Consider the following 12,500-nt stretch of genomic DNA (forward strand, 5'->3'; position numbering starts at 1 on the left):
CATGACAGGAGATATGGGATTGGATAAGAAAATCAGACAGAATGTTGAAACAAACTTTCAGTTTGGAGATAAACAGAAGGAATTCCGAGGCACAGAGATAGGAGTGACAGTCAGAGGCACACAGAGAGACAGCTAGCGATAGTCTGAGACCCACACACAGAGACTGCCCGGGTGACAGTGAGAGGAGTTTAAGAGAGACAGCCTGACACCCAAAGAGCTGAAAGAGGAGGATTGTGTGAGACTGCTAGCCAAGGACAGAGAAAGTGAGAGACAGCAGAACAAACACATACTCAAGCCCAGAGCAAGAGAGAGTTCCAGATACTTGTCGGGCTGTTAAAGCACAATGGGATAACAGACAGCAACTTGAGTATCCTTTCTGTATTACACACACGTTACACCTTTAACAGGCCTGCAACACGACTACCCGCCATTTTGAGAACAGAGCTCAACCACAGTCCTGGCAATAATATTTGCCTAAGGGGCTTATACACTGGACACTGGGAACAGTATAAGGGACAATAGAGATATATATATACATACATATTGTATTAGGTAGAGCGTGGTTTTTTTCTTGAAGAGTAAGGGCGGTCGGGTTAAGGTTGCCCAAAGGTCATAAAGCACTGTTTTATATATATATATATATATACACAAGTCTTGTCTTATTCATATTTATGGAGATATGTGCTATATATCCTCTGCTCTCTGCAACTGGCACCAATGTAAAAAAAACAAATCTAACCGGCCCTTGGCCTTGTGGTTATTCAACTCCTTAAATCGCCGGGGGATCCCAATAAACTGAATGCACAGCACCCTTAATCCCCAATAAAAAACACAAGCTGGACGCTTCTCTGATTGAGGGTTACCAATGTATCTTGCTGAGAGTTATGCACGCTCCCTCCCTGTCAGCGGCCAGCAGAAAAGGATTTTACTCGCAGGCAGAAGATGAGGGAGCAAAACCCTCCCCCAAAGCCTCAATGTAAAAAACCTTACAAAAGGACATTAAAAATAAAATTGAAATGGATGTAATATTTGGACGTCTCTTTTCTTGCTAATGGGCATCAATGATTAATGTTTGGGACAGACATAAAGAGATCCTTAATATAAGAGAAAGTCAGATCAAATCGGGTCTGAGGTTTTACAGCAGACAGGATAATGGGCAGGCACGGTGGGCCAAGCAATTCTTATCTGCCGTCAAATATTTGTTCTATTATATATATTGTACTGTAGTTCTGTTTTCTCTTTCTGATTCTTCAAAGTGCACAGGAAGTCTCCATGCTACCACTTTGGCGATGTCACTTATAGAACAGGAAGGTCCAGGTATCACAGAACTTGGAGCTCTCCCCATACAACAAGAAGATACGATGTAACTAAATGACCCAGCAGCAGAGATACTGCTAACACTGGGGATACCTCCCCGCTACAGAAACTCTGCCTGACATGAGACCTTTCTATTAAAACCCCAACACATACAGTACTCCTGCTGTCACCTAATGGTCCCTGTCCCAGGTAGAGTCATAGATGACATCACAGGAGGTGACATCTGAGAACATGGCGGCAAACAGAGGGAAGCCCTGAAGTCCATTACTGGGGAGGATTTAGCTCGGTTATTTTATTGATATTTCGACCCTTTATTGATTTATTAAACCCACAAAGTTATTACCCGACAGGAAAACATGCCAATGAAAGCTTGTCACCGGAGTGCAGCTGCCTTTAGGATTTCACCCATGAAAGTTACCGCTGTCGCTGCTTCACTTGGGGCCTATACACACGCACGACCGCACGATTAACTCTCAGCCACCCACTTCAAAGCAAACCGCCCTCTCACCTAGCAGCGCGTGGACGATCTCCCGGTGAACGTGAACCGGGATGACGGGGCTCGGCAGGTCTTGCAGAAATCCCTTCACGGCGTCTGCGAGGGAATGCACGGGCACACTCTCCAGGTCGGTCCCGGCCAGCTCTGCCGAGAGAAGACCGGGAGGGGGGAAATAAAAACCCGGCACACACCGAGACCGCATCATCTGCAGTCTGGGACGTGTAGTGGTTAAGGTGTTGCTTTTGAATACACATACTACTGTAGCACCCGGAAAAGCCCCGGAAAGGGACAATTAGCCGTGGCCATTTAGCTGCGGCCATTTCACTGTGGCCGATCAACCACCGAGGGACAGTTGGCCACAGCAATTTCGCCCCCGAGGTACTGGTTACAGCTTATGTTAGGGGTTAGAATTTTTAGGGTAGGGGGTTAGGGTTTTTAGGATTACATGCGGCGGTGAAACGGCCCCAGCTAATTGTCCCAGATTTACAGCCTCGGCAGTATATACAACCGCATACATTTACGTAGATTGTCTCCACACAACTCCAGCGTGATAATGATCCAGTCCTGGTTCTGTATTCCCATCTTCTACTCTGCTATACAGAGAGAAGTGGGTCATTATCACACCGCTAACCTGGAATTACTTGGCAGGTACAAACCTTGCTTCATATTATTATTTATTATGTTTTTCAGATGTTTACGGAAATCACACACACACACACACACACACACACACACACACACACACACACACACACACACACACACACACACACACACACACACACACACACACACACACACACACACACACACACACACACACACACACACACACACACACACACACACACACCAATTAAATATGTGGTCTTAAAATAAAGCTACATGAAGCGCAAAAAGGGGAAGCTATTTAGATAAAGCAATAGCGATTAACCAGTTATGCTCCGATTCTCTGGTCCACACGACAGAATAGAATAAAGATTGCGAAAATCCTTTTAGTATCGGGTCTTCTTTTTCTGCTAATTATCTTAATTGAAATGACACCAAGTTTCTGCCGTTCGTTCACTTTTATCATTATGTGGGGCTGGGAATTTACAAATAAATCTATTTAAAAAAACAAAAAAAAAAAGGCCCCATGAGCAGCCCCCCCTCCCCGCCGCCGCTGTAAAGACCCCGGGCTTGTTTTCTGCATGCCAAACTGGTTCTTACCGGTTTTTAGTGTGTGTTTAAACTCGGAGCCAGAGGTCCTATACAGCCTCTCACTGTCCAGACCTGGGGGGGAGGAAGAGACACACTCCACATCAGCGCAACACACACACAGCAAGGCCTGCCCCCCCTCCCCTCTCACACTGAAAGCCTCTGCCCCCCCCCCCCATTATAGGTCTCCCCACTGCCTAGGTGCAGTCATTCAAATGGCCTTAAAGGAACAGTACTGTGTACGAATGCGGGAGAACACCAATCCTTTAAAAAATAAAAAATAAAAATTAAAAAAAGGGGGGGGGGGGGGAATAAAGGAATAAAAACTAAATCTGCTGATTTAGAAAAGTCACCTAAATTAATCGGTTTAATTAGTGGTCTCCCCTGAAAAATTAATGTTTTGCTTTTGTCTGTGTCTGCTGAAATCCGGCCCCAAAGCAGTTGTTTGCCGTGAAAATGTCACACTTATTTAAAAATACGTCTACGTCTCTTAATTTATTTACATTGATCTACGTTTAACTTGTTAAACAAATCCCTGCCTCCAGTTCACAGGAGACCGTGGGCCAGAATTTGGGAGTTTGGTTTGCAAAATTTTTGGGTGAAATATTGAAGATCTCACATGTTTGCAAAAGCTTTTGCCCACTTTTACATGCCTGTTTAGATCAAAGTGATGATATTGCATACTTCACAGTTCTAGATGAGAGGGAGAAATACGGGAGGAGGATTCTTTAGAATTTGGATGATTTGTTGGTGAATTTTTACAATATTGCGGCAAAAGCCCAATACCCCTGTATTTCTCACATAATTACCCAGGAACTGCTGCCACTTTAAAACAGACACACTTCAAATCACCTAAAATGGTATGTTGAACAATTAAAGGGGGCCAACCACTTAATGGAGACAAGGGATCCCTGTGGATTTGAGAGATCCCTGTGGATTTGAGGGATCCCTGTGGAAGATTTCACAGAACCCAGAAATCTTACCTCTCTTTTCGATGGCTTCCAGCAACCTCATGAGGGCAGGAGGAGCGTTATCCGGAGGTGAAAACTGATCAACCAACTCGGGCAAAAGGGATTCTAGGAAGAAAGAAAGAGAAGGGGACATTTAGTGTATTCAATGACATGCCAGCAGCCGTCTCACAGTTTCATACAACACACAACAGTACACAAACATAGTTATGCAGACCAGTCTTATTTTTCAACCTGTGTTCAGAGGAGGCCTGGCGTTGTGTGAAAATGTTTTAAAGCGTCAGTCCCTAGTAGGATGAAAACGAACGAAGCACAGTGACATGTTCAATAGCTCGCATGGAGCTGATGGCCTTCTAAAATGACTTTATTTTTTAGTATTTGCATGGCAAGCAAATGCTTTGGAGGGTTTTCTTCATCCGACATCTTTAGGCGATGAGACTGTTTGTCATGTCTCAAAGCCGCACATAAAATTTGCTCTTTTGTTCTACGTTGTCAAAGTAATAATGAAGCCGTCATTAATCAGGCAGATAAGCAGAAGTAGCGGAGATGTAGAATTCAGTGTTTCCCGAGAAATAAGTAAATACAGTAGTTACTTTAAAGGGGACTTAATCTGTCCAAGAAAGCAGATTACTCTGACAATTTCTCCCCAAATGTAATGTAGCAGTGTACGGAAATACTCCACAGATTAAACTAAATCCCCATCCCCCCTTTTTTAAACTCCCCTTCCCACACCCATACCCCCGTCACAGCTTCCTATTGCCCTGCGTGACGTGGGAGATTTAAACTGGGGTGGGGGGGGGGGGGGGGTGGGGGGGGATGGGAGGGAGAAAAACGGCGTTGTTAACCCTTTGATGGCTCCATAAAGTAGTCAACGTCATGGGGTCTGACACGCCAACGTCCCCCGTGGCGCAGTAGCTACGTCATATGCTCATAACTTGTGTTCATGGGGAGGTCTGGACAGAAGAGGACTCCTCTCCTGTTCGTGTCATCAGTGACGCCGTGATCACGTGACGGCAGAGTGCAACAGCGCCCCGGCACTCAAAGGGTTAAAAGAATCCAGGGCAGCGCGTGTGTATAGTTAGAATATGGCACCGCTATAACAACACGTGCTCAGCGGGATCTCCCAGCATCCTCATACAGGGCAGCGTGCATGCAGATCATCTGCCTGTTCTGTGCACACGTATCTTGGCGTGTCTGAGATCGCCTGCGTGCAGGGAAACAAAGGGCTGACAGAAGTGCTGAGATAACGTGACAGGTGTGAACTCACAACTGGGCCGCACAGCTTGGATACAAACACATTCGTACTGAGGCAAACTACAGGGCTGTGGCCGCAGTTTGGTGATACATCAATACGATCAGAAGGCCGCGGCCATAGTCTGCGCGCCGCGCGAACAAAAGGCCGTACCTCAATGGAGGCAGGCCGTAGAGCGCACGGCCGCGCCATTTCCGGGCAGACTAAATCATTTGATTTTGTCGCGCGACAGCCGGGTCACGTGAGCGGTTCAGCCAATGAGGGCGTCACGACCACGCCTCGGGGCAGGCGCGCGCAATGACGCCATGCGCGCCTACTGTACTAACGGCCTAATAACATTGTCAGCATGAAAAAGTAAGTGGATATAGATTTGTATTATTAGCAAGGTATTGCCATCAGTCAGGAGGCCATGGGAGTCACTGATGTTTAAAAGGTGCCATCCCATATATACATACATAACATATATTACACACATACATCCCATATATACATACATACATCCCATATATTACACACATACATTGGCTTCCTTAAACTAATCTAACCATGCAAATATCTGGCTTTTATGTTGGAAATTCATTTCCATTTGCATTGCTTGGGGGCCTCTGAATGGGAGAGTTTAGCAACCAAGTGTTTTCTTTTCTCACCCGGTCCTTAATCAGAGGGTCAATAGAGAGGAGTGGAGAGGGGGTTTGCCAGCGCAAACGCTTGCTGACGGAGTGACGGACAGAAGGGAGCAGCCAAACGAAATCAAACCCCCTGCCAAGTTTTAGAGAACAATGTTTAGGAATCAACTTAAAAAAATATATATTTAATTTAAATATACTTATAGGTGTCAGGCACGCACACTCACACAGGTATTTAAAAACATATACAAATGTAAGTTTCATTGCAATAGAAGTCCTTAGAAAATTCTGATATACAATGTTAGAATGTGATATGTTGTGTTATATTACATGTGTGTGCGTGTTTGTACAAACACACACGAAACATGAATGTAATGAAATGCTATATATATATATTTATTATAGAAACACACACACACACACACACACACTTCTCATATAGTTCTGTATGTATCTCATGCACTGCAGAACTGTTCAGGCCCGAGTAGAGCTCAGTGTATTTTGTGGGTGGCACGGGGAGATAAAGAGACAGTTCAAGGTCACAAGGACACAGACTCAAAACTTGGTCACCCCCACTTCACAGTCGGTGATCTGCCACAATGCTACACCTTCCTCTGCTGCTCCTCCTGGCCCCTTTCATTTGCAGAGAAACCGTGTTTCAGCTTGTGGGGGAAAAAAAAAAACCCTCTGGAGCCAGGCTGTGCTTCTCCCCCCCCCCCCCCCCTCCCTCAAATACATTTTGGCCTTAATCCGCAGCCAGACTGCTCTGCCCTGTCAGCAAATTCCAGTCCTTGAACACTGCTTAACCTGTTCACGGCCGCTGAGGCTGCAGGCCGGGAGGAGCGCTCTAGCTCCCTTAGCATGTAACCACGTCGTTTATACAAAATGTAAAAAAAAGAAATAAATGTAGCAGCCCTGCGTCTGATTCTGCCATTGTTTGATTTCAGAACCCTATATTCATTAACCCTTTTGTTGCAATTTGCATAGCTTTGCAATAAACATAGGAGTAAAGTTCTTTGAACGGCTTTTTTTTTTTTTTTTTTTAAGAAAGGATTGTACAGCAAGAAAAAGAGAACCTGTCATATCCTATTTTCTTTCAAAATAATAATAATAAAAAAATATATAATAAAATATATATAGAGTAATAATATACTATACACCATATTGTCATTAGTCTTCAACCTTTGGGGCGTCACCATTTTTTCTCCCTGTGCTCCTGATTCAAAGCATTAGATTGTGGCATTCAAACATCTCTGCCCACAGAGCTAACAATCTATGCCCCAGAAGCATAAGAATTCCAATGATTCCTATTTAACCCCTAGAGTGTTTGATCCATAACTCTGCCGCTCGCATTGCTTTGTGAAACGATACCCACAATAATTCTACCCCCCTAAAAAAATGACTGGACTTTTAGGTAATTCATCAGGTTGGAATTTTTAGATCTCAGACTCTCATCATTCGGAAAATGTAACAACGCCGATCTTTAACAAATATTATTTATTTATCAAATGTTTTACCAAGAAGTAATAATACATTGAGAGTCACCTCTCGTTTTCAAGTATGGAGGACGTTTTGCAAAAACAAAAGATTTGCTGTGTAACTTTAATTACACTACAGCAGGGGTGCTCAACTCCAGTCCTCGGGGGGCCCAACAGGTCAGGTTTTCAGGATATCCCTGCTTCAGCACAGGTGGCGCAATCAGTGTGTCTTCGCCTGAGCTGAAGCAGGGATATCCTGAAAACCTGACCTGTTGTCGGCCCTTGCACTACACGCTGTGTTATAACTCACTAATAAAAGGAAATCCTTCCGAGATTTCACATTTGCAACTGCCAGGGCTGCGTTATAAAGCAGTTTGCCAACACTCAACTGTGTTTCTTCGAAAATTCACAAGTGCTACAATATATATATATATATATATATATATATATATTTATATTTTTTTTTTATGAACGACTGGGATATATAGAGAAACGTAAAGGGAATTTTAAAGAGAGAATTATAACTTGTTAAGACTGCACCTTCTAGTGGATCGCAAAATATATCATTCACAAATGGCTGTCTTTATTCTACTCCTTGGAGGATATAGATAATTTTTTTTGTAGATGGTCATTTGCTGAACCGTGGATATTGCATTCATATTCCTATGCGGGGGGAACCGCCTCCCGTCTACGTTCAAGACTTTGGCCGTTTCCTACATTAAACATGTCGGTAACTGTAACGTATAATGTTGTCAAATTATTACTATTTTGTACCCAGGACATACTTGAAAATGAAGTAACAATGTATTTTTTCCTGATCAAATATGTTAGAAATAAATCAAATGGCCCTGCACCTTTAAACTCCTAAATCTGCACCCCTCCCCCCTGCAATTTACCCCCCCCCCCCCCCCTTTCCTCAAATCTCAGCATGTTAGGAAGTATTTAAAAGGACCCTCTCCCGCTCACCCCCCCCCCCCCCCCCCCTCAAAAGCAGATTATGGAACACTATAAGTGGAAATCAGCCCCCCCCCCCTTCTCTCTCTTCTCCCCCAAATACTGTATAAGGGTTTCTTTTCTTTCCAGGAGTTTCCCTACAGCAAACTGTACACTGGATTGCAACCACGTGTCTTAAAAGAATGGAGACATGTTTTTTTTGTTGAAACCAGTTTAAGCGAGATCAACTCGCTGTGTATTTTGTACATTAAACGGGCTTGAGAAAAAAAAAAAAAAAAAAACACACGCACAAACTCGTATTTTTTTGCACAAAGATAAAAGACCACAACACGCAGACACATACATACATACATACATACATACTTACTTACAAACATACTTACATACATCTCATTTCCAAAAAACCTAAAGGGTTCTCTACCGTAAGGGCAGTTACAACGTGGAATTCATTACCCATGGAGACTACTATGACAGATGCAATACATATCTTCAAGAAAAAGGGTTGGACATCTTTTTAGTAAGGAAAGTTATACAGGGATATACCTAATAAGTAAACATGGGAAGGCTGTTGATCCAGGGAGTAATCTGATTGCTATTATTTGGAGTCAGGAAGGAATTTATATGAAATTTATATTAAATGATATTTCACTGGGGTTTTTTTGTTTGCCTTCCGCTGGATCAATATACTATAAAACAAATATAGGATAGGTATCTAATATAAATTTAGCATAGGTTGAACTCGATGAAAATATGTATTTTTTCAACCTCATTTACTATGCAACTGTGTCAATCTGTTAAAGCTGCAGTTCAAGCTCGCTTTTTTTTTTTAAATTTTTCTTTTTTACTTCAATAGTTTCGTGTGGGCAATCTCTCCATACCTAAAGAACTGCATAGCTGCCGGTCAATTCGTTCTCCGTCTATTGATCGTCAAAGTTTGGCGACATCTTTAAATATGGGGAATGTAAATGGTTGCTATAGGAACAAGCATGCGTGTTAAAATAGAATACAAGAAAATTGGTCTTTCAAAGTTGTTTTTTTTTTTAAAAAAACAGAAAATGCAGTGGTGGAGAGACCTAGAACGAGTGGATGCTCCTTTCTCAGCCTCGCCGCCACTTACTCACTCCCTACCCTCCCCATCCCTTCCTACCCTCCCCATCCCCCTTTTTTTTTTTTTAATTATTTATTTATTTATTTTTAATTTTATTTTGTTTTTGTGTTTGTCAATTTGAATTAATTGTATTATGTAAATTATGTTGTCTTTATTGCTAGTCCACCCAAAACACACCGGTCGAGTAGGACCCGAAAAACCGGGATATATCTCACGAGCTGACATAAAAAAATGAATGTAATGTATACTGTATTCTGTTTCACCTGTTTGGAAAAACTACAATAAAATTTAAGTTACAAAAAAAAAAAAAAAAAGAAAATGCTAAAAGTATTTTTTCTTACTACAGAACTGATTTATTAAAAAAAAATACACATGCAGGATATTGCTTGAACTGCAGCTTTAAACATTATGGTAAAGATATTTTAAAAAGGGGCATTTCAATGTAGCAAGTTAACGAAAACTATATATTTGAAACAACTTTGTATAATTGGCTCCTGAGAAAGACTGAATCCCCCTTAAAGTAACCATTTTAAAGATGAAAATCAGTAACACTGAGCATCTTGCCAGGAACACTGGACTGAAGCATATCTGCTACCTGTGTTTATCTGTGTGACTAATGACTGCTTCATAATTAGTTTGCAAAAAGAAACCGGTCCCTGCGGCTTTGAGAGCCGGCAAACAACCACATCACCAAATGACACAAGATATTGTAAAAACACTTTCAAGCTTTTGTTCACCATAGAAACTTTTAAAGTGTATTTATTAAATATATATATATTTTTTTTAAATGTATTTATTTATTAAGGCGTTAGTGAACTCCATTTATTCTACGAACACATGGCACTGTTCTGACTGCCATTCTAGGAGGGACTGCCCCTTTCAAAGTTAGAAGCAGGACACATTAAATGACCTTTTCTGCTAAACAGCAATTAATAGAAATCCCCCAGGCTGTTCGCTATCCCACTTTCAGGCGTCGCTTTGTTTATTAGTGTGCTGCATGAATTGGTGTTCTGCTGATGTAAGTGGGTCACTGTGGTGGTGCTAAGGGAACTGCTTTGCTCTGGGGTGAGGGCCTAGCTGTCCATATCTGGGTGCCAGGCTGTATACACGGAGCTAGATCATGGAAACAACAACAATTATTTCTCCAGCGCAGGAAAATCAGGCCACGGCGCTTTTTATTAGCCCCGCCAGAGGACCCTGCAATCTCTCTGGCAGCGATGGGGTTAATGCAGAATAATAAAACTTGAGCTTTGACAGGTGCAGAGCTGTCCCCTCCGGAGCCTGTCCGTGACAAGGGACGATATTGCAGCTTGCCGGGGACAGAGGGGAACAAAAGGGGAATTATTTGCGCCGCTGGTTTCCCCTGAGCGCCTTTGAAGCCAGAAACTGGTGTGCCAGAGTTAAACAGAAAGAGCAGAGTCCCACGGCCCGGACACAATTTGCTTTATCAGCACGAGCAGGGCACCTTGGAAGTGTGACGGGTAGCGTCTGTGTGTGGGGCATGTGTGCGTGGGGCGTGCGTGCGGCGTGTAAATGGGGCGTGTGTGTGCGTGGGGTGCGTGGGGCGCGTATGTGCGTGGGGCGCGTGTGTGTGTGGGGCGCGTGTGTGCGTGGGGCATGTGTGTGTGTGGGGCTGGCCGTGTGTGTGTGGGGGGGGCTGGCCGTGTGTGTGTGTGTGGGGCTGGCCGTGTGTGTGTGTGTGTGTGGGGCTGGCCGTGTGTGTGTGGGGGGGGGGGGGGACTGCCCGTGTGTGTGTGGGGCTGGCCGTGTGTGTGTGGGCCTTGCCGTGTGTGTGTGTGTGGGAGGGGGGGCGCTGGCCGTGTGTGTGGGGGGGGGGGGCTGGCTGTGTGTGTGGGGGGGGGGGGGGCTGGCCGTGTGTGTGTGTGTGGGGCTGGCCGTGTGTGTGTGGGGGGGGGGGGGGGCTGGCCGTGTGTGTGGGGGGCTGGCCGTGTGTGTGTGTGTTTGGGGCTGGCCGTGTGTGTGTGTGTGTGTGTGTGGGGCTGGCCGTGTGTATGTGTGTGTGGGTGGGAGGGGGGGCTGGCCGTGTGTATGTGTGTGTGGGGCTGGCCGTGTGTGTGTGTGTGTGTATGTGTGTGTGGGGCTGGCTGTGTGTATGTGTGTGTGGGGCTGGCCGTGTGTGTGTGGGGGGGGGGGGGGGGCTGGCCGTGTGTGTGTGTGGCTGGCCGTGTGTGTGTGTGTTTGGGGCTGGCCATGTGTGTGGGGGGGGGGGGGCTGGCCGTGTGTGTGTGGGGCTGGCCATGTGTGTGTGTGTGTGTGTGGCTGGCCGTGTGTATGTGTGTGTGGGGCTGGCCGTGTGTATGTGTGTGTGGGGCTGGCCGTGTGTATGTGTGTGTGTATGTGTGTCTGTGGCTGGCCGTGTGTATGTGTGTGTGGGGCTGGCCGTGTGTATGTGTGTGTGTGTGTGTGTGTGTGGGGCTGGCCGTGTGTATGTGTGTGGGGCTGGCCGTGTGTATGTGTGTGTGGGGCTGGCCGTGTGTATGTGTGTGGGGCTGGCCGTGTGTATGTGTGTGGGGCTGGCCGTGTGTGTGTGTGGGGCTGGCCGTGTGTATGTGTGTGTGGGGCTGGCCGTGTGTATGTGTGTGTGGGGCTGGCCGTGTGTATGTGTGTGTGTGTGTGTGGGGGGGGGGGGGCTGGCCGTGTGTGTGTGGGGCGCGTGTGTGCGTGGGGCATGTGTGTGTGTGGGGCTGGCCGTGTGTGTGTGGGGGGGGCTGGCCGTGTGTGTGTGTGTGGGGCTGGCCGTGTGTGTGTGTGTGTGTGGGGCTGGCCGTGTGTGTGGGGGGGGGGGGGGACTGCCCGTGTGTGTGTGGGGCTGGCCGTGTGTGTGTGGGCCTTGCCGTGTGTGTGTGTGTGGGAGGGGGGGCGCTGGCCGTGTGTGTGGGGGGGGGGGGGCTGGCTGTGTGTGTGTGGGGGGGGGGGGCTGGCCGTGTGTGTGTGTGTGGGGCTGGCCGTGTGTGTGTGGGGGGGGGGGGGGGCTGGCCGTGTGTGTGGGGGGCTGGCCGTGTGTGTGTGTGTTTGGGGCTGGCCGTGTGTGTGTGTGTGTGTGTGTGTGTGGGGCTGGCCGTGTGTATGTGTGTGTGGGTGGG

The 12,500-nt window shown here is 46.0% G+C and overlaps 1 protein-coding gene across 1 annotated transcript in view; it reads right to left on the reverse strand.

Moving 5' to 3' along the window:
- PIK3R2 (phosphoinositide-3-kinase regulatory subunit 2) overlaps positions 1-12,500 on the reverse strand; it is a 43,924-nt gene that overhangs the window by 26,672 nt on the left and 4,752 nt on the right. The window contains 3 exon segments of the mRNA XM_075613021.1: positions 1,826-1,957; positions 3,023-3,085; positions 3,994-4,086. Coding sequence (XP_075469136.1) covers positions 1,826-1,957; positions 3,023-3,085; positions 3,994-4,086 — 288 coding nt within the window.

The sequence above is a fragment of the Ascaphus truei genome, chromosome 8 (assembly GCF_040206685.1).
Source record: "Ascaphus truei isolate aAscTru1 chromosome 8, aAscTru1.hap1, whole genome shotgun sequence".
Classification (NCBI taxonomy): domain Eukaryota; kingdom Metazoa; phylum Chordata; class Amphibia; order Anura; family Ascaphidae; genus Ascaphus; species Ascaphus truei.